Genomic DNA, 23,871 nt, shown 5'->3' with positions numbered 1-23,871 from the left:
GAACAATACATCAACTACAAGACGAAAGTGGAACAGTACAATGTAGACGGGAAGAAAAAAAGAATATAATACAAAATTTCTTTTCAAAGCTATCAGGAAGATATAGCAGATGATAAAGTCAAACAATATATAGAGGTAGCAAAAATGAGCAAAGGGAACAAAAGGAAACATTGAATAGACCAATAACCGCAATAGAACTAGAAACAGCATTGAAAAAACAAAAACAAAAAAACAATAAATCACCAGGCCCAGATGGAATTCCGGTTGAGTTTTATAAAAATACACAAGAGTCACTACAATGGATAATGTTGGAGATTTACAATGAGGTGCTGGAGGAGGCGAAGATACCGATAACTTGGACTGAAGCAATCATCACCCTCATCCCTAAGGAAGACTCAGACCTGCAACAAATTCAAGATTATAGGCCGATTTCTTTACTGAATACAGATTATAAGACATTTACTACAATAATAGCAGAAAGGATTAAAAAAAATTTGAATAACTACATCCACCCAGATCAAAATGGATTTCTACCAGGACGATAGATAAAAAATAATATGAGGATAATAATGAACACTTTAGAATTTTATGAAGTCCATCCTGAAAGACAAGCTACATTGGTTTTTCTTGATGCCCAGAAAGAATTTGATAATCTGAATTGGAAGTTTATTATAACACAATTGCACTATATGGATTTTGGGACAAAATTTGGAAAGATGGTTGAGAAAATATATACTAAACAAACAGCTAGGGTAATTATAAATGATGAAATGACAGAAAAAATTGATATAACCAAAGGAGTAAGACAAGGATGCCCACTTTCCCCTCTTCTATTTATTTTATCATTAGAAATACTCCTGACAAAAATTAGAGACTTAAGGTTAATAAGAATAAATCCAAATTAATAACCAAAAATCTTACAAAGGCACAGGAAAGTGAACTGGAAGATAAAACAAAGATAAGTATAACTAAGTAAATAAAATATTTAGGGATCTGGCTTACAGTGAAGTGTGCCCCATTATTATTTAATTATACATTAATGATCTGCCAGGGTTAATGAAGGATCCCATGGTACATTTGCTGATGATCCTAAATACATACTGTAATAGCTTGCTCTATGCTGATGATATGATCCTATTATTGTATTCACAACTCCTATTGCCAGGACAACTCCCTAACCATCAGTAAAACTAAATAAAAAATCATGGTGTTTGGAAAACATCATGAGAGTCATGGATGGCAATTAGATGGTGAACCAATTGAATAGGTTAACACTTTTGTATACTTAGGCATAACATTTTCCAAGACTGGATCTTGGGCTTGCGATCATCAACAGAGCACACTTAGAGCAAAGGCTCGTTTGAATCTACTGCTTAAATTAAAGAATCATAGTTATCCAGGGTCCCTGGTTCCATTAATCAGAGTATATAACGCTAAGGTTATTCCTATGCTTTTGTATGGAGCAGAAGTTTGGGATACATACCCAATTACAACACTAGAACAAATGCATTCCAGCACCTGAGATGTATTTTGGGTATAGAGCTAAGAACATCTGCTGCAGTAGTTAGAGCTGAACTGGGAATTCATACAATTCATGCTCTATCCAAAATTAGTACATATAATTACTGGCATAAAATTAATGAAATGGAGAGTGACAGACTCCCCAAGTTATGCCTACTAGAGCAGATAAAATTACAATCACAAACTTCCTGGTTCACTAAATTGACAAATTTTGAAAGAAACTATGGCCTTCCAGTCTCTTGCATAACAGGGTAACGAACTAAAAAAAGAGCTGCCCAAAGAATTAAGGATATTGAAGCACAAAATGACATAGCTATCCTTAGTAAGGTGGGTAACTTGAAATGGCTGAGCAAATACAAACGCACTTTTCAAGCAGACAGCTATTTGAAGTTACAGCTGCCAAAACATCTTAGGGAAATATTCATGCGAGCGAGATTTGAACAGCTTGACACAATGGTCAGATACCGGAGATTCCACTTTATACCCTATAATGAACGTCTCTGCATCTGCGGAGCGGCAGAGATTGAGGATCTGGCTCACATCCTATTTCACTGTTGCCTGTATAAGAGGGTGAGAGACAGTTACCTTGGCCTATATACTAAACGAATGACTCATTGGGACCCCCATGTCAAAATAACTTACCTTATGTGCAGCCAGAATTTGAAAATTACATTTAACACAGCACAGTACCTGAGCAAAATGGTTCAGCTGAGATAGGCATATGTGAGACTGATTGGGGTAGATTGTAAGGATGATACTGAAATATAATTTTATCATATTTTATCTATCTACATCTTAAATTGCTGTGTTTGATTCTAATTTCATTTTAAAAATGTATTTTATCCCTATTTCATTTTAAATTGTATTTTATTTCTATTTTATCCTAAATTATATTTTAACTAATTCCATTCTAAATTGTTTTTACTGCATTTTTAGTATAACGTGTGTTTGGAACTCTGCACCTTGATATGGCCCATATGCTAATCAATAAAGATTATTGTTATTAATAATTATTATTTAATAAAAATTATTATTTTCAAAAATATATTACAGAAATATAGAATTGATATTCTTGAGATATTTTTAAAAGAATAACAATCCTATGTTAAAGAACTTCAGAATATATTACAATTCTAATGAAGAACAAGTAAGCATTAATGAAGAACAAATAAGTGTATCATTATGTGGATCTTTTTAATTACTTGAAGTTCCTACATAATACACTATGTATTCAGGAGTTTCAATCAATTTAATGTGGATAGTTCTCACAAGCCCACAACACTGATGGCTTGTTAACATCAGAGAATGATATTCTAATATCCACCTGGTAAATTAGGATAGGAATATATTTTTTCAAATTTCCCCTCATAATACAGTATATCATTAGCACCGGAATACTACTAAATGCTTTGTTGTTGTGGTTATTTACAAAAGCCATTCCCAATACTTCTGTAATTTCATTACCTTAACAAAAAGGTATTATTACACATATAGGGCACTTGAGGCACAAATGCTCTGCCGCCATTTTTAGAACACCATGTGGTGAAGTGCATGAAAGATCTGGACCCACAGAATGATATGGAAAGGGGAGGGGGGTAGATGTTGACTATGTTCCTATAGGAGCAGAGTTCATTCCTAAACCCCACCACATACAGACTATATCTTGGGACCACCAGTACATTAGTCAGTTAATGGGGAGGTGGTGGTGCAGCATGAATGATACTGGAACTGCTCGTCAAAAATGGTCTGCATGCTGTCAGTTCAAACCAGGCTCCACGAGACAAGGTGAACTCCTGCCACTCGTTCCCCAGCTCCTGACCACATGAAAGCATGCAATATTGCAAGTAGAAAAATGGGTACCTCTTTGGTCGAAAAAACCTAGCTGTATTTGTGGTTCTGGAGAGAGAAAGTCAGCTCTCAACCTGGCCAGATGCAAGGCAATGCAATACGAGGTGAGGCAAGGTGGGACCAGCAGAGAAGCGCCCAGAAGAACCTGCAACCTGAGTGCATTAGAGCAGGACTTTTCAACCTTTTCACCCATTGTACTACTTTTAGGATATGGCAATATCTGAGTACCACCAGCCTAGCAAGGTGTCAAAAACTTGACCCCCCAAAAAAAAGAAAAAAGTGATAAAGTACAGGCAGTCCTCAACTTACAACAGTTCGCTTAGTGACTATTCGAAGTTACAATGGGAGGGAGGGAGGAAGAGAGAGAGAGAGGGAGGGAGGGAGGGGGAGGGAGGGAGGGAGGGAGGTAAAATGGGGACCCAGATTGTTGGGAACAACAGGCTGACTCTATAAACTGCTTAGAGAGAGTTGTAAGGCACTGTGAAGTGGTATATAAGTCTAAGTGCTATTGCTATTGCTAGTATGTAAGTGTTCAAATACATGTAAAACAAAGTAAGAGAAACAAGTCCACTTAATGAGAGAGATGTGTTAATACAAAAACTCATTACTGTAATCTCACACTCTAGGAAACAGTTTTACTTACCACTGCTCCACCACTTCTTGCCATTGATTATGTAGCTGTCTCCATCTCTCTGAATGTTACACTTCATATTGGTGGCATCACTTGATGCAGCATCAGGTTCTAGACCAAACATCAGAATTTACCACAACTGAAACCCAGCAAACAGAAAAGATTGTGCAGATTTTTCTAGACATCAATAAGGGTTATTAGGCAATGATTCCAAAGATGAACTTCCAGAGAAGGAAGTTTTTTCTCTTTTCTTGTCTTATTATCCTCTTTAAATGAGTAAGAGAATGTGTGAGTGAGTGTTGAGATTTGTCTACCACCATTATATCTACCATTTATTGGATTCCAGATAATTACAAAGCTTATCTATAAATTACAAAACAAATTCAATATCATTATTAATTAAAATAACAATTCCATGCCTGGAATCTGGTATTATTGGTGGTCCTTCACTTATGACAATAATTGGGCCCAGAATCTCAATAGCTGAGCAAAGCGATCACATGTGATTAGCAAATGCTAGTATTTTCCCCTCCACTCTAGAGCCCTTAAAATCCTTCCGGAAGGAAGGAGAAAATCCTAGGCAAGGCCAGCATTCTGTAAAGCTTAGAATACCAGCCTTCGCTACATTTTTGCCAGATTTGAGCTCTGTTCTTCCAGCATGCAAAAGGGTTTCCATTGGGGGAGCAGACCTCAAATCCAACATCCCCTCCCCTCACAATCTTTCTTGCTGGCTTCCCTATTGACTATCTATAGAAGTCAGCTGAGAAGATAGTTTTTGTATAGTTTTAACATTTTAATGTTTTAAATTTTAATTGCTTTTTGATTCATCCTTATATGTTATGTAAGTTGCCCAGGATTGCCCTATCAGGAAGATGAGCAAAATAATTAAATTAAATTAAATTGCAAGTGACAATCAAAGGATCGCAGGACATCTGTCAACCAGTTGTAAATGCAAATAGATTACCAAGAGCCAGAAATCTCGTCATGTGACCAGGGAGGGCAGCACTAAATGTTTTATGACAGCTGAAGTGCTTTATGAGTCATAAAGATCAATTCCAAAGCCATCATTATTCTGTGCTGTCATTAAATGACTGGCCATAAGTTGAGGACTATCTGTATTGATTGCAGTTAATCCCTGAAGGTCTTCCAGAAGAGCCAATTGCTTCTAGAAGGCTATATGGATGGGTGCAATTCTTTCTTTCAAGGGCAAGATACTCCTCAGGAAAGGAGCTATGACAGAGAATGTCTGACTTCCTCTTTTCATTCCACTTGATAAATAGTCTCTCTTAACAAGTTTGATGGGCGGGATACAGTTGGGAAAAGTTGGTCCTAAAGATACGAAGGCCCCAAACTATATAGCATTTTTTAAGTAGTGACCAATACTTTGCATTATACCTGGAAAACTCTCTAGATATAACAGATGGAGGGGAGGGAAGTTAAAATACAAAAAATGTAATTCTACAATCTAATACATGATAACGATGAGCTGAGAGTGCATTTCAGAATGAATTGGAAGTTAATTCTGTTTTATTGTTGGAAATTATAGAAATACAGTACTATATTCAGAGTAAATTAATTATACGATAACCTTGCTGATATTTATAAGCAAATTAGTCCTGGCTAAATCCCCTTACATTAATTTTAGTGAAACAGAAGAATTTCTAATATGCTGGATTCAACCCCAAAATTTTAAAATGAATACATACATATGAATGTTTTCTCTCTCTGCTACATATGAATGTTTCCATGTCTAAAATATGAAACAATTACCCGTCATGCAAAAGCAAGAATTAATTTTTCCTTCCAAAAGAGGCTCCAGCCATTGTTTCTTCTGTTCTTCTGTCCCATACAAGTGTAGAACCTCCATATTTCCTGTGTCTGGAAAACAGAAGAAATAGTGAAATGGCATTTCCTGTTGTATCCACCATACAATATAAGAGTGATAAAAATTCTGACAAGGCAATAAGACGGTCCCCCACCTGGTGCATGACAATTGAATACTTCAGGAGCAAAGAAGCACTTCCCAGTCTCTTCTGCTATTAGCGCATAGTCCAACTGACCAAGACCACTAACAGCTGGCAGGAAAAGGTTCCAGAGGCCTTCTGCTTTGGCCTTTTCCTGATGAAAAGAGAACTATGGATGGATCAAGTAGCTCAACAATAGGTCCAACATTTTAACAAAAATGTGAATATAGAAGTTAAATTACATCACAAAACTATCGTACAAAAAGTTCTGCTGCGAGATACCTGAGGTGCCGACATATGGGGCTAACATTCTATTCAAAGCTTCTGAATGAAGTTTCAAAAACAACTGAAAAGTGTGAGTGGGGGCTATCAACGTGGTTATAATGCATCTATCAGGTATTTTAACAATGGTTTTGATCAATGATTTAGTGCTCTTTCCAGAATCTGACTGTGTCACCAACAGAAACAATAATGAAACACATCAGTTGGCAAACACAGTAAAACTATCATGATTCATCCCTTATTTAAGCAGAGCATTTTACACGTGGAAGAACGAAAGGACTGTTCAGGAGTGGACTGGAGATGAGATGAAGACAATACCATGTGGACATAGTAGCAAGTAGAATTTGCTATGTTTGTTCATTCATATTTAAATTCGTATAAGGAAACACCCTTAGAGACATATGATGGCCTAAGACCCAAGCTGTCATTGATGGAGCAATAAAAGTACTTTAGAACAAATTTATCACTTTATCTGACGTGTAGGCATACATATATGCAATAAAGCTAAGTTCTACCTTTGAATCAGTGTTGATTTCTGGCAATCCCTGTAGTTTTTCTTGGCAAGATTTTTAAATTGGCTTGCCATTGCCTCCTTCCTAGAGCTGAGAGAGAGGTATTGGACCGAGGTCACCCAGCTGGTTTGTGTCTAAAGCAAGACTAGGACTCATGGTGTTCTAGTTTCTAGCCTGCTGCTTCAAACCACTACGCCAAAAAGGTTCTCTTGTGGATTAAACTAGTAAATTCCATTCACTTTGTAAGATATAACTTTGACTAGAATAAAAACTATAAATTAAGCTTTAAATTATATTTGCACAGATACTCATTGGCATCATACAAGATCTTTCTTTTACTGTATACTACGGACAAAAAAAAAAGAATACCTTGAGTTTTTCCATGACATTAGGTTTTCTCCATATATCTGGTGAATTTTTCTTTCTGGCATAATACTCAACTATTTCCTAGAAGATATACATAAAATAATGTAAAAATAATCATTCTTGTGCTACCCCATCTGAAAGCTGTAATTGAAAGTATCGACTAATCTTCTGCTAAGTCTTGAATGTCATAGTTAAAACAAGTTATGATTTCAAAGTGGAGTTAGGATTTTCATGTTTCCTTATCTGTATACTGGGCCTGTATACTTATGAAGACAGAGTACTGGTTTCTGACATTGCCTTAGTTAGAGGACTGATTTCTGCAAAACAGATCACATGGCTACTCTTGGCAATTGTGATAAATTAAATGGCAGGTAATTTTCAGGAAGTTTGAGCAAGGCTCAAAACAATGTTGATTTGGTCCTCCTTTAATAACTATTCATGGTACCACTTACTTTTTCAGCTGGAAAAACATGCTTTTTCATGAAATCCTTCACTTTCTGAAGGATTTTCTTCCCCTCTGTGGACTGCTGGAATAATTCTACAGAATTGCAAGGAGGTGTACTAGTGCTGAAAGTTATTCTAGAAGAAAGCAACAAATGATCAAGAGGGAGTATTAGGCATGTTGGCTGCCTGAAGTTATTGGTAAAAATAATAAAGGCAGAATAAAAATTGAATAAATCAATACATTGATATATCAAAGTGTCCTACAAGTGTGTTAAATAGAGGGCAAACTTGCACCTCAAATAGGCTCTGCCACAAGGTGGCAGAAAAGAGACAGAAAGCTGTTATCTGCTACCATTTAATACTATCTGTATTTCTGCAATTTAAATTTATTATCCTTACCCCAGATACCTACTTCTCTTGTGAATTTATTTTAGAGATAGCCAGTGCAGCACCAAATAGCAATCAAAAAAAGAAAACTTTGTGGGGCCTATCTGAGGTACAGGAGGCATAGTTAAATCTTTAAAACTCTTTCAACAATCAGTTCTTACTTTTTGGCTACCTGTAATCCAACTTCAGCCAGAGGTTTCACTACACTGCTGAATTCCAAACTGTTTTCTGCAGAGGAATTACCCAGGAGATATCGGGCATATATACCCTAAAGAATAAGTAATTTCAATATGTAAAATAACAAATAGTTCAGCACTTTAATAATATATGACAGAGGAATATTTAATTATTATTCAAGATCTGTACTTATATCAATCTTTGATCAACATAAGTTAAAAAAAACATATAACCCATCAAATGAGCAGCAAGATTATCATAAATAATTTAACAGTGGTATATACCTATGATATATACGGTAGCTATAAAATTACAAAATAATGGCAAAAAGCATAAAAACTATGAAACTTCTGTGGAACTTAAAGCTATGCAACATAGGATTCATTAAATTTAAAGTTACTGTAATTTTCATTTACTGTAACCATTATATGCTATATGAAAAGCAATAAATGCTATGCTATCCATGTCCAGAGCAAATTGATGCTACTTTTTATTTATTTCTTCCAAAAATAATTTGTTAATTAGTTTGGGTTGAGAGATGACAGGTGTCTCAGAGATATCTTTAGAGCAATGTGATCAAGAAGAATATTAAACTACAGTCTCATGATTCCTATTTTGACACCTTCATTCTAAAAGTCTATTTGAAGCACAGTAATGACATCAGTTGCAGGGACTCACGAACAGCATAATATTTAATATTATGCAAACAGTTCCTCTACTTCAAGTAAAATATTAAATTTGGAATGCTATTACTAATGTTGTTATGAGTAAAAGGATTTACGAAAAATCATTAATTGTGTTTTAGTCACTCCATTTGACATTAAAAGATAAGAGGTAGATTATGTATATGTTACCTGGCTTATTGAGGCCAATTTAAAATATGAAAGAGCAAGAAAAAAATTAAGATTATGCAGAGAAGTACTGGTATCCCTGAAGCGAGAATAAATCGTGATCAGTTCTTCAGGGGAAGGAATTCCTATGAAGAGCAAATTTATTTATGTCAACATTTAGCTTTGCTGTATGATTTGTAGATTATATCACATATATTACAGATATAGTAAATAAACATATATAATTGTATTTGTTTTTCCATATCATTAGATAACAAAATTATAGAATTCTCTTTGAGCAGTGGTCAGCAATTGACATTTTTACATCAAATGTCTTGGTCTAATATAGAAATGGTTCGCTGGGGTCTTCTTCAGCATATTTTTAGACTTCTCAACATTAGCTACTGCTCTAGAACTTCATAGTGATCTACCCAAGTACTAACCCATGCCTGACCCCGCTTAGTTTTCTGAGTCACCTAAGCTCAGCTAGGTATTACTAGGCCACAAGTTATAACAGTTTCTCAGTCTCAAGAAACTTTAAGCTGTGTGGACTACAACTCTCAGAATTCCCCAAACAGCTGGTTTATATTTAATAGGTTATATTTAATGAAATGCTTGCAGAAGAGTGTTTCCTTAGGATAAAATTCCCATTCCATATTATAGGCCCTTTCTAAAGAGGTTGTATGTTTCAGTTAAATTATTTCACATAATTCATATAACTGCAGTGGGGAGAAGCAAATAAAGAATACCCTTTACACTCCCTTGTAAAAACATTCTTGCACTCTCACTTTATTTAAATATTATAAATTTCAACTGTGATCCTTTCTAATTAAAATAAACTATTACACAATAGACCTTAAAAAGATATGATTCTATAGATAGATGATAGACAGATGAGATAGATAGACAGACAGATAGACAGACAGACACTAGATAGATACATAGATATAGACAAAACAAGCACACACACACAAACATCACATACACACAGAGATACAATTAGTGGGTTTAGTGAAGCTGAATTTCTTGCCTTCTGGATTGCAGGTTAGCCCATCTGTATTTCCATTATGGGGTCATTTTTGTTTAATATACTACTTTTAATCATGATTAAAAGGAAAACCTATCTTCCAATTCAATATCCTTTACAAAAAGACTGATACCTCTTCTAAAATTAGAAGTTTCTAAGTCAATTTCCCTAATCTAACTCTCTCCAGGCATGCTCCTAGCATTAGGGAAGCTGCAGGCCCAGCCTTTTTAATGGAACTGTGGTTGAACTAATTTCTGCCCTCAGTTATTTTGAGCAGGGCTTTTCAACCATTTCACCCATTGTACCACTTTTAGGATATGGCAAGATCCAAGTACCACCAGTCACTAGCAAGGTGTCAAAAACTTGATGACCAAAAAAAAAAGAGGAAAAAAAGTGATAAAATACAGGTAGTCCTCGACTTACAACAGTTCACTTAGTGACTGTTCAAAGTTATAATGGCACTGAAAAACGTGCCCCCCAAGCCACAGCCAAACAAGACTGCACCTGGCGGCGCTCTTCCTACTGTCCAAGGTTTTCATTGTTGTGAACATTTCTGTTGAGGATTGGCAGCGGGGGTGGCGGGTGTTTGGTTTTTATTCCCCCCGTCTGCTGGGTGGTTGCAGCAGGTTTTGGTCACTTCACATTACTCTGGGACACTATGATCGTCATAAATATGAATCAGTTGCCAAGCATCTGAATGTAAATCACAAGACCCTGGAGATGCTGCAACATTCCAGCTGATCGGCACTTCTTCAGGGCTCAGCAGAAACACCAGGATCAGTGCCAAGCTCCAGCTGGAGCCTGGCACTAATCCTGGCACTTCCGCTGAGCCCTGACAGCCCTGCAGCTCCAGCCATCTCTCGCTCAGACTTATGCGATGTTGCCACCGGTTCAGCTCATTTCCCTCCCCCGCTACACTTTTCTAGGATGGTTGCGTATCACCTGCCAGGCGCCAATGTACCACAGGTGGTACCCATACCACTGGTTGAAAAGCCCTGCAATAGAGCAGTGATCCCCAATCTTTCTGGGTTAGCAGCCCGGAGGAAAAGGGAGGGGCAGGTGCTTTACATGCACATGCACACATGTGAACTGGGCCATGAGCATGCATGCACAAGGGACTATGAGCACCCATGCGAAACCTGCAGCGATGCTAGATCCTGTGTGATGCTCGTGGCAATGCTAACGCAAATGGATGAGTGCGCGCACATGCGTCCTCTGGCCAGTTACTCACACAGTCCAGTGGCCAATAGGCTGTGGCCCGGTAGTGGGCTGTGGCCTACAGTTTGGGGATCCCTGCTCTAGAGTAATTATATTTTATAAATGGAGAGTTATTTTCTACAAATTGATTATCGAAGCAATACAATAAAACAAGACTAACTGTCTTGTTTTCAGTTTAGCATCTTGGGTATCTTCTTTTATGTGGCTTTATTTATCTTTAAAAAAATCCTTTGTACTTAAGAGGGATTTTTTAAATTTTTGAGTTGGAATGTATATATATTTTAGTTGCATTGCAATGCAAACTATCATGGATGCTAATGTGAAATATATAACTGAAAAACAAGAATAAAAGAAAAGAGCAAAGGAAAGATAATGATCAACTATGCAGTGTCCCATTACTGCTATTCCTATGATCAGTTTAACCATAACTAAATGTTAGTTTTTCATCCTTTTGGTAATCCCTTCAGCCCTGACAGCCCTGAAGAAGCACCGATCAGCTGGAAAGCGGCACTGATCCTGCCGCTTCTGCTCAGGCTTGTGTGATGCTGCCACCCATTCAGCTCATTCCCCTCCCTCGCTACCATTTTTCTAGGATGGTCGCGTACCACCTGCCAGGTGCCAACGTACCACAGGTGGTACCCGTACCATTGGTTGAAAAGCCCTGATTTTGAGGACTTGTGTAGATTCAAATGCAGACCCAAAAACCAATAGCAAGGCTTGCTGTATTATTTGTTTATTTGTTTGTTTGTTGTTTGTTTATCAGTATGCACTGAACAAATTCTATCCAGAAAATAATGGGAAAGACTCCTGCAGATAAAAGGTGGCACTTGTATTTATACATTTCAGGAAAGAAGGAAATAAATGATACAGTCATGCATATACATAGGCATAGAGGACATAAATAGATACTCATAATTAGCAAACCTCAAGGTATTTTTCCACTCTCCTATTATTACTATTCTTAAGAAAGAATTACTGTCTTAATAGAAAGAAACATATCAGTTACATTTCCACAGATATTTTTTATAAAGCTTCTTGAAAAGTAGGCACTTTTTAACATAGTAATTAGCACACATTCCCTCTGTTCCTATTTGCTAACACATTCCACTCCTCCAAGAATTTATTTTCCTCACACCTAGAGCAGATGAAGTATATCTGAGATGCAAAAATGGATTGTTGGAGTAACAATAACCCATCACTATGTTTTTTTCACATTTTTTATTTTAAAAAGTAGTTATTTTTTTTTAAAAAAAGAAAACAGCTGAGTAGATAAACAAGTACATACCTCCAATGCTATTTACATCCTGTAAATTAAGCATTTTTATAGGTTTGAGGGCTCTGGGCCAAAAGCAAAAAGCAAGAGTATAAGCCAAGTCTGCCAGAGGATGGCCTAAAGTTGAAAGTTCCCAATCCAACACTGCCATGACACGGGCCTAGAAACCGAGACAGAAATAAAACTTGAAGAGAACAAAATTGTGGATAATTGCATAATAATTGCAATAGCAATAGCCCTTACATTTATATACTGCTCCATAGTGCTTTACAGCATTCTGAGTGGTTTACAGTGTCAACATATGGCCCTCAACAATCTGGGTTCTCATTTTACCAACCTTGGAGGATGGAAGGCTGAGTGAACCTTGAGCAGATCAGTATTGAACTCTAGGCTGTGGACAGAATTAGCCTGTAATACTGCAATTCTAACCACTGCATCACCAAGGCTCGTGGTAATATGAATTCAGTGCATATTACGCACATGGAATCATAGGCTATGACTTTTGAGAATATTAACACGGATGCTACTGTGTGACTACTGATAATCTAATTGGCAAAACAAAATGGAAACAGTTACCTTTGCATTAGATGTGAATTTCAGAAGTCAAGCTTCTTGCCACCAAACTGAGGAAGGTGATTCATGTACAATAGAGGAGGGCTTGGATGATAATGCCACACTTGTGATCTTACAGATTTTTGCATCAACCTCTCCTATCCCACCATCCTGATATTGCTGAGCAAAAAATAACCAACTACGCCCTCCCAGAGCCAGCTCTTTACCAAACAGTGTCCTGATAAGGAATGAATTAAAGCACAGCACACACAAACAAATCTTCATTAGCTGAATTCTTTAGTAGCTAAGTCCGATTATAGGAGTTCATGCATTTCTGTACATTTGAAGCATCACTGATTTTGGAAGACAGAGTAGAAAAGATAGGAATATATAGCAAAGGAGGAATATATTCAAGATAGCTAAGCTACTGTCCTCTGGATCCAGTTTTGTGGAAGACCAAGGGTTGATTACAGATCCAAAGCACAATAATATATAGTACTATATAATATCATTGTATTAGGATCAGGGAAACAAAGGGCTGAGATTCCACTCCTCCAGATTTCTGTACTGGGCTATTTATAACTGTTCATAATTGTTGTAGGAAGAGTAAGAACAATTCTTGTGTATTCCAAACAATCTTATCTTGCCATTTCTCTAATATACTTTAGGAAAGGTCTGTGAATTCACACCTGGCCATGAAAACAAAGTATTTTCAACTATAAGAAAAAGCTATATAGACATCTGACCTCCTCTCACCTTCTAATTAAAAGAAGATATATTCCAGTGTTTTAATCATACTAGTCAAATACTGTCCTTAACTTACAACGGTTGATTTAGTGACCATTCAAAGTTACAACAGCATTGAAAAAAGTGATAACTGTTTTTCACCTTACAACATCCCCATGATCATGTGATCAAAATTCAGATGCTTGGAAACTGATTCATATTTATGATAGTTGCACTGTCCTGGGATCATGTGATCACCTTTTGTATCTTTCTGACATGCAAAATCAATGGGGAAGCCAGATTCACTTAGCAACCATGTTACTAACTTAATAACTGCAGTGATTCACTTAATAACTGTGGCAGGAAAGATTATAAAATGGGGCAAAACTCACTTAATAGTGTCTCACTTAGCAACAGAAATTTTGACCTCAGTTGTGGTCATGTCAAGAACTACTTGTACTGTATCTCTTACAGGCCTTGTTTAAAAAGCAGATCTTATTTTCTTCATGTTTATGTAGAAAAAAATGTTATGCAGAATAAACTCAAGCATGTTAGGACGTCACTATGTGATGATATAAAAATATTTTAAAAATATTTAAAAAATATTTAAAATCAAATTGGAGAGAGAAAAATTTATAAGAAAGATATTCCAAGCGTTTCTAATTTCTAATAGGAACATTTCATGTAGTTATTCTTCAAAAGTATGCAAGAAGGATAGTAGACTCTAATCTTGTGTAATAGATGGGCAAATTAGCATTTAACTCGGCAATGACCACTAAGCGTCATATACCAGAAAATATTATGGTTTACTGCTATTGTCAAATAATTGGATTCATTTTTTTTATTTTTACTGAGTCTGCACTACATTTTTATAGTTGTTTTTGGCTTCAACAGCTGCAGAGTATGTCCAATAAATAATATGATGATGAATACTGGTGGAGGCAGGTAAGCGGGGTTAGACCTAAAATCTTTTGGCCCTTTTAGCCATTTCAAAGTTAAGGATCAAAGCAGATATGTTAAACTTCTTGGAAACTAATTCTGATTTCACTAGTGATCTAGTATTAAATAAAGGATAAGAATTAAAATCATGGGGGTAAATGCAATACATATTTCATTTCATATTTCTATCAACAGGAGTTTAAAATGCATTAGGACTACACATTACTTTAGAAGTATTATTGGCATTTGCTTTAAAATAGATCCAATAGAATAAATAGTGCAAAATACAAATGTACTATTGACTGGAAAATGCATTTTACCCTATATGATATGCTAATATGCCAAGGAGTTAATAGATGGGGAGATCTTGCTATTTTAAGATGTCTCTGAATGTGCATGTAATTTCATTAGAATACTATTCTTCAAGCATATATTATTTCAGATATTGAGTTATGACAAAATCAACACTCGATAATTTATTCTTCAGGTTTGCATAATTTGTTGCTTATGCAAGGTGAATTTAATTCTCACTTCAAACACTCACAAAACTGCTTAACTACATTCCCAGCAGTCTGAGGTGATGAAATATAACTTTGGTCCTGAGAATGAAGGAACAAACTATTAAGAGAAGAGGAGGAGGAGGCCCCCCCAAAATGATTCTGTTTTAGGAAAGAAAGAAGGAAGAAAGAGATTCAAGCTGCCTTAATTTTGTTTAGTATAAAATGTAGTAGAAGGAAATTTTGACAGACTTACAAGATTCTATTACTTATACTCCATAACAATAAAAGGCTGGCACACAAAAAAATAGAAGAAAATGCTATTTGCATCATTTCAGGATACCTCTCTTGGGTGAAAAATGATGTTATCTATTCTAAAGTCACCATGGACCAAAGTAACTTCATTATCATCATCATCAGGTAAATTGCTCATTAACCATTCAGATAATTCAGTCATAGCTGGAATTTGGATATGAGCAGCTGCCTGATATTGCCTCATCCAAACTGATACCTAAAAGCAAACAACAATCAAAATTAGTCTGAAGTTGATAGTAGGTTAAAGAGACCTTTATTTTTGAGAAGAAAATCACATTCACTACACTTTTTTTTAAACAATTTCAAATTATTTGAATTGATGTTATTGGTGTGCTGCCCTTTTTATGTCTTAATATCTGTTGGAATTACTTTCTTTTCCCATTGCAGTTTATATACAAACTAAAATGAATAATTGCTTCCTTAGCATTTCACCTTTTGGGCTGTTTTTTCCAACTATTGTGCTAATATAATTATTGTGAGTAGTCAGTAAGGTACTTCAAGATACTGAACATCATTCAATATTTTGTATCCCTTTAAATCCTAATATCCGAATTTAAGACCAAAAAGTTTCACACTCTGTAAATAGGAAGAGACTCTGTACTTTCCAATTACTTATTTTTCATTAAAAAAAATCATAAGAATACACATAATGAGGGTTTTTTCTGAAATATTTACCTGCCTCTTACAATAACCTGCTCCTCGTCCATAGTCCTGGAGGCCCAATGAACTAACATTGAAGGAGTGCAGCTTTGCAAGAGTTTCTATTATTGCTATATACAAAGCAGATCTTTCCGCTGGGCTTACTTCAGGTAATGTGATATCTCGGAAGATGCGACCCTGGGACATAATTGAAATCATAAGGAAATGAGAGAAAAAAGGACAGCTTTTAAATATAAAAATAATTAGTTCCACCATCTTTATTTGTCTAATTATCTGAAATACTAGAATTAAATTCAAACTTGCTGACCAAAAGATTTCATTCCATTTAAAGGGGAGTGAAATCTTCCTTCCTTCCTTCCTTCCTTCCTTCCTTCCTTCCTTCCTTCCTTCCTTCCTTCCTTCCCTCTTTCTTTCTTTCTGACATGTATCGCCTATCTAATCCTGAGCAGCTCAAAATGACATTCAATAAAACCTGCATAAATATAACTGAGTTAATAATAATGTAATTGATTTATTAAATGTATATGCTGCCTGACTCCCAGTAATTCATCACAGCCTCATATATCCCAACCACGAGGACACAACATTGTACCAATTCTACATTTACATTTGCAGGGTTCACTTCCATCCTAGCTCAATGCCTGGGTGAGAAGACAAATATTCACAGCCCCTCAATAAAATGAGGAGGGCCTCTAAATCTTAAGGTGGATAGTTGTTTCAAAGGGATAGGAATATTAAATAAAAGATTTATTTCCAAAGTCCCACAAGATAGCAAAATTTAGGGAAAGAGATCTACAATGCACCCATCCTGTCTGACCTGGTAGAGAGATAAGCTTGAACTGCATCCAGGAAACAACTGGAAGTCACTGAACCTGTCACAACAGCAGTATAACATAGAAAGAGATCTACCAGTTACTTCTCACTGACACTAGTGATTTTTGCAAATTATTCTTTCCCATTTTAGCTCAATACCACCATAAATATTCTTCTGGAAGAGTCCCACAATCTTTGACAGCAGATCATTTTTATAATAAAGTCTGAGGTATCTATTTCATTCATTTATTGACTTACTCACTCATTCAATGTGTATGACTGCCCGTTTCAGCAAATGATCTGGGTCATGAATCGATTTAAAATAAATTTCCACCATAAGCACAAAAATGAAAGTATACAGCAACAAAGGAATATTTTCCACTTAAATACCCCAACACACAAAGAAGGCCACACATCTTTTACTTCCACACACTCTGTCTTATAAATTGTTGAGCCACACCCCATACCAGTATTACCCTCTGATATGAAGAAAAAGGATATCCTTAGCCACACAAAGTTTGCCTATGTTGATTTAGAGGGCGTCACTTCCTACTGATGCTATAATAACTGCATGGATGTCTGGATTCTGGTCTAAAAATGCAAACAGTCAGTCAATGTGACTGCAAGGAGGACACTAACCTGAACATGTTGCATCACATAAAATTCTGTTCCGATCACTGAAACATCACTGCAGTATAAAAGAGGTTCAGGAACTGGAAACCCAGCTGCAAACAAAGCTTTCTGAATCCGATATTCTCTGTCAATCTGAATAGGATGTTGTACGATGTACAAAAACATGGACATTAAGAACATGAATAGAATATCATATGATCCATACAAAGTCTGTTCATTGCGTTCAAATTGGTAGAATTAAAGAATTTAGTGACTCTTACACATTTCAACAAATAATTACAATACAGCACTTCGTAAGTGCATCTCATAATAAGTTTCTATAAATACAATGGAGATTATATCCATTTTAAAATTCTATTTTAAATCATGAAAAATAATAGCAATTAGGCTTTCCACTTAGAATATGAGCATCAACAGAATACAGGGATCACTTGCCCCAGTTGGGGTGTTTTGGGGACCCCGAATGCTTTCTCAGCTTTAATGATCTTGAGTAAGTAAATCAAAACTGATCCTCAAATTTGTGATTTATAATTTAGAATGAAAACCATGCTGGAAAGAGGGGACATGGACAGAAATAACTTTCAGCTGGAGTTAAGAAAAATGTAGTTTTACAGTAACTTTATTCACTACTGAATTATAGTATCTCCCCGCACGACATGCCAAACTGCCAATGCATTCCCAAAACAAACTCAAAGAGCAATAATAATTACAAGACTGTAGTACCTTGTGAGCCTGAGGCAGGAGTGGGCCATGAGGCTTCTTTCTAAGCACGTAGGTTTTAAGTCCTTTCTTCAAGTAAAAGGTGGGGTTTGATTGTCCCAAACTATATGAACATAGAGAGAGATGTAACAGATCGAACAGGTCAAAGAACACTAATGCGTATATAAGAAGCTATTACTTACATCAGTGGCTCTTAAATTAGACTTTTCTCAATAAGTTATTACCTCCACAAAAAAAGACCTGAGATTCTCTTGATTTACAGAAAAGTCTCAGCAGCAGCAGTCCCTCAACTCACAAATACAAATTCCCCCAGGATATTCCTAAATTAATCTCCATTTAAGAACCACTGAGTTCTACCATGAGTTCCTCAAGCCCGGTACTGATAAAGCAGTCTTTGAGTAATTCCCCAGAAGTTTGTTAGTTTTTTAGATCTGGTGGTATTAAGAATACAACGAGCAGTCTTCTACATATAAATATGCATTCAACAATAGAACTATGGCCTCTTCCTAGAATTATGCTTAAGTCACACTTTATTTCATTTGAATGTTTTTTCAAATGGGAAGGTTCACCTCCCAGCCAGTATGGACACTGGTGAGAAAACAAGTCTTGCGCCACAGAGAAAAAAACTACTTTCAAAACAAAACTTCCACACTGTATAGGTTGTTTAATGTATCAGTGTGATGAAAGGCAAAGGTATTATTTCTCATGGATTAAAAAGAGATCAAGATTTCTTATTACACTACATATACCTTTCAAATTTTCTTTCACTGTCAGCTTCCTTTCTACCCTTCTCCCTGCTTCCACCAATATCTTTGTTTATATATAATATCAATTTCCCAGGACTATGTTTCATATTGATGAAGTGGGTTGGGATCTATGAAATCTAATGACATATGTTAAGTCATTGCAATGCCATAAAACTCACTGTTGTTTTTACTCTTCAAACCAGCAAAAATATGTCAGAAGTCTCCTGATATGATTTATCACGTCCAGACTGACTAAATTGTGTATAGTAGTTCTCTCCTTTCTCCCTGCCTTCAGTTTCAGAGCCTCCAGATGGTCATCCTAGTCAGAAATGACAAGCCTTGTATTTCCGCATCCACAACTTGACTGTGCTATGTTAGAGAATACTGTTTTATAAAGTTCAGAAAGTCTAGGTCATCTACTTCCCATGATCACACGCAACCAGCAGCTTTCAGTATTTTTTTTTATTGAAAAGTTTTATACAAGTTTTTAACAATATCCCCCCCTAGAATAACCCCCTCCCTCCCCCCATCACTTCCCAGAGCTGGTTACAGAGTTACAAATAAACAAGCAAATTCTAAATAAACTTATCCAACTATACAAATAACAAAATCAATAATGTGCTTTAATTCGAATACAAAACAAATTTTTAAAAAAATAACAATATAAGCAATTCCAAATTAAAAACTAAAAATTATTCATAATCTAAATAATACTTTTAATCCCATATCAACTCTAATCATAATTTATCCATTAAATCCCATATTTACTCTACATGTAATTTATCCATCTTCTCCACGCTTAGGTATATATTTCTTTTAAACAACCATTCATCCATAATAAACACAAGATTTTCCCTCCAATATAATCCAGCCAACAAACTTAACATTCGATAAACTTGGCTCTTTGCTTTTTTTTCCCCACCCTTAAGTAAATTTATTAATACCCTCCTACTTAAAAAGTTTTAGCAAACCATTCATCTTAATCACTAAAATTCTCACCAACAGAGATCATTAGAATTTAAATTCTTTTACACCTTTACCCATAATATCTCATAATTATTTTTATACACTTTAAATTAAAAAATTTATAATATATACTCCCAAATATTTAAACTTTTCCACTAAATCAACACCTTCTATTGTTCTTTTTCTTTACATCTACACACTACACAAATCATTCACTATTCCTTTAAAACATCTTCTATCTCAAAAAACCACTACAAAAGTTCATCATTTCCTTTTCTTTATTCCAACATCCGCCTTCTGCTGTTCTTTTTCTTTACGTCTATAGGCTGCACGAGTCGTTCTCAGTTTCTTTAAAAAATCTTCTGTCACAAGAGACTGCTGCAGAGGTTCAGCCTGTATGTCTCCTACATCCAATAACATAGCACCTTCAACAGGCTGTTCTTCCAACTTTTCTTCTATTATCTCAGGTCGTGAAGATGATGGAGAGCCCGCCTTCTGCTGTTCTTTTTCTTTACCTCTATAAGCTGCACGAGTCATTCTCGGTTTCTTTAAAAAATCTTCTGTCACAAGAGACTGCTGCAGAGATTCAGCCTGTATGTCTCCTAAATCAACCGGCTGCTCTTCCAACTTTTCTTCTATTATCTCAGGTCCTGAAGATAATGGAGAGCCCGCCTTCAAAACAGAAGTGTAAAAATCTTTCGCCTTTGAAATTGTATTAAGTCTATAATATATCCCCGCATAATTCACCACTATTCCAGCTGGCAACCAGCAGCTTTCAGTATTGTAGGCATTTTCAGTTTATACCATTACATTTTTCCTTTTGCTGTTCCACTTGCAAGCTCTATGATAGAAACTACCCCTGAAAATAGTAGTACAGGAATAAAACAAGATGTATATATAATATCAATTCTGACCTAGATAATTGTATTATAATTTTCTATATTAATATAGCATTCTATCCCTCTGTTCCAGATGATAAGACTAAATTTAATGGCCTAAATTATAGAAAAAGAGATTTTGGAGACATACATATAGCAAGCAATAGTTAATCCATCAGGAAAATCTGTTATACCATAAACAATGGGAAGGATGAATAACTATGCTACACTATGTCCAACAAGACCCCTTGGCACTTTTATTATTCTAACACAGGAATGTCAATAAACCTCTCTCTTGTGCAACCATGTATTGTATTTTTTATTTTTATTTTTTTCCCTGAAAGATTTCAATTTGTTTTTCAATTGAATTGTACAGAAGAAATTCTGAAGTGAGTTGTTTTGGTCTGATTTTTTTGCATCTCAAAAATGTGGGATTTTAACAAGGAGGTGTAGATTTTCTATATCTATGCAAGTCTCTTACATTTTTATAAATCACAGTCTACTCTACCAAATACACCAAGCATAAGATCTGGAAAAATCATTACTTTTTATTTTAGACAAAACATGTAAGTCTAATCAACAGCACAGTCATATATACTCACATGGCTCTATAATATTGCAACACCTTTATGAGTGATTTAAAACAATGTTTTCTCAATTTGTGCTCCTGCCAAACCTCTTGTACAAACCTCTGAGATATATTAGATAATATCTATAATAGTAAATTATTCCTTATTATCTGAATTTAGGGACAAGTTTGAACTTTACTAATCTCTTCCAAATTTCAACCTTAACCTAGACCAGGGATAGGCAACCTCGGCTCTTTTATGACTCATGGACTTCAACTCCCAGAATTCCTGCCTACCCTTGACCTAGACCAACCCACACAATTGCTTAACTTTCTTATTGCACTATCAGTGTTTACCAGTTATTCAATGCAAGAATATCTAATACATCTATCAATTTTATGCAAGAAGAGCATGAATCAGCATTGCAGAATGGCCACTTAGAGAGTAAATGCAATTTTAGGCAACATCAACAAACATAAAACTTCAAAATCATAGGAAGTAATAATTTAACTATATTAAATTATTATATACCAGTCAAACTCTGTCTGAAATACTATGTTACAATTCTGAGTACTACATTTTAAAAACAATTCAGAAAAACTGGAATAGTTGCAGAGAAAAGCAACAACATGGTCATGGAATTAGAACTTGGAAGTGAGGCAAAGCTGGATTAAGGTCAACTGATACCATAAGCACAGTGTCCTTCTGTTCTTTCCATTGTTTAAATGACATTAAAATGCAATAAGTGCTGAAAACCAGTCAAATATGACAGTGAATGAATGAATGATGATTATTACTGTTCTTAGCACAAACAGTCAGATGTTCAGACTGAATCTGGCATTTAATCTAGCTATCGCAGCAGCTCCCAACCTTTTCTATACCCCGCACCCCTAGAACGCTTGATATATTCTCACACCCCTTACAAAAGTTCAAAATAACATCAACGGATTATCCATATACACTATAATTTTGAAAACCCAAGTTTATGCACCCCCGGGAATATCGTCTCACACTCCCATGGGGTGCAAGTATCCCCGGCTGGGAACCCCTGACCTATCGAGTCATTTTCAAGTATCTTCAATAGGCAGATGTAGATGTTTGATGGTGTTAAAGGTATTGTCCCAGGATGTAAGCTTTTTTGAATAAAACTGCAATTGACTGATGGCAAATTTCAAAATGCCAATGATCTTCAGGTGGTGTTCCAATTGTTTTGGGAAGGTGCCTATTACTAGTTGTACTCCCTTTGCTTTCTATTGCTACAGTCATTCTATTTCTATTTGTAGGTCTTTGTATTTTGTTATCTTCTCCTGTTTTTTTCTCTTCTATTCTGCTATCTCCAGGTACTGTCACATCCACTATCCAGACTTTTATGTCTTTATTATCGGCAATTAAGTCTGAGGTGTTATGTAACACTTGCCTGTCTGTTTGAATTCTACAGTCCCAGAGCAATTTAGTTTCTTCATTTTCTATGACTTTCTCTATTTTATGGTCCAACCAGTTCTTGCATACAGGCAAATGATATTTCTTGCAGATTTTCCAGTGCATCATTGTTGCTACTTTGTTATGCTGATGCCTATTGTCAGTCTGTGTGATCCTCTTGCAGCAGCTTACCAGGTTTCTTCAGCTTCTTTGAATAGGGGCACTTACTGTCTATTGCCGTCTTCTCAATTCTGGCTTTACATACATTTGTTCTTAAGGTTTGGTCTTGTGCAGCCAGAATTGGTCCTTCGATCTCATTCTTCAACTTTCTTGCCAGATCTTGTTATTATCTGCTTTCCCTGCTATTTTTTTAATATATTGGCCATATAGTGCTTTGTCTTCCCATACCTCCATTCTATTCTTTATCTGGTCTTTCTTGAAGGTCAGTTTGATCTCTCCGGTAGTCAGTAAGCCTTCCTGGTATACGAACTTCAGTGAATCTTCTTCACTGTTCTTCAGATATTCTTCCAATGCCCTTTTTTTTTCTTCAACCATTTAATGTACTTGCAACATTCCACACCCACATAGTTTCCATGGAAGGTAGAATTTGTCAAAATCACTGCAAGAACAAAGGGCATGATTCATTGTCATTATTTTTCTGATCTTCTTATCCGTTGCTTTTATTTCTGCTTGCGTCCAGTCCACTATTCCAGCTGTGTATCTAATGTCTGGAATTGTTCAGGTGTTGATTGCCTTGATTGTATTTACTCCATTGAATTTGGACTTTAAGATCTTCTTCACTCTCTTGATGTATTCATCACTAGTCTTTTTTTTTTTAATTCAGTGTGCTTGATGTTATCAGCTTGAAGGATACCCAGATATTTGTACTAATTTTCTTCATCCAGACTCTTGATGTTATTTTCATACAACATTTTGATTCCTTCAGTTTTCACAATTT

The 23,871-nt window shown here is 35.8% G+C and overlaps 1 protein-coding gene across 1 annotated transcript in view; it reads right to left on the bottom strand.

Annotated features, from left to right (window-relative positions):
* Positions 1 to 23,871, bottom strand: part of ACAD11 (acyl-CoA dehydrogenase family member 11) — a 40,720-nt gene that overhangs the window by 15,147 nt on the left and 1,702 nt on the right. The window contains exons 2-13 of the mRNA XM_039336201.1: positions 18,339 to 18,438; positions 17,622 to 17,747; positions 16,185 to 16,346; positions 15,538 to 15,705; positions 12,493 to 12,640; positions 8,987 to 9,108; positions 8,117 to 8,223; positions 7,577 to 7,703; positions 7,128 to 7,205; positions 5,980 to 6,118; positions 5,771 to 5,878; positions 4,013 to 4,111 (exon numbers count right to left, since the gene is read on the bottom strand). Of these exons, the coding sequence (XP_039192135.1) occupies positions 4,013 to 4,111; positions 5,771 to 5,878; positions 5,980 to 6,118; positions 7,128 to 7,205; positions 7,577 to 7,703; positions 8,117 to 8,223; positions 8,987 to 9,108; positions 12,493 to 12,640; positions 15,538 to 15,705; positions 16,185 to 16,346; positions 17,622 to 17,747; positions 18,339 to 18,438 (1,484 nt within the window). The remainder of the gene's footprint in view (positions 1 to 4,012; positions 4,112 to 5,770; positions 5,879 to 5,979; positions 6,119 to 7,127; positions 7,206 to 7,576; positions 7,704 to 8,116; positions 8,224 to 8,986; positions 9,109 to 12,492; positions 12,641 to 15,537; positions 15,706 to 16,184; positions 16,347 to 17,621; positions 17,748 to 18,338; positions 18,439 to 23,871) is intronic.

Source organism: Crotalus tigris, unplaced genomic scaffold (genome assembly GCF_016545835.1).
Source record: "Crotalus tigris isolate CLP2741 ecotype Arizona unplaced genomic scaffold, ASM1654583v1 scf7180000017666.27876245, whole genome shotgun sequence".
In the NCBI taxonomy this organism is placed as follows: domain Eukaryota; kingdom Metazoa; phylum Chordata; class Lepidosauria; order Squamata; family Viperidae; genus Crotalus; species Crotalus tigris.
The sequence above is the reverse complement of the archived record's forward strand: the minus strand, read 5'-3'. Positions and strand labels throughout refer to the sequence as shown.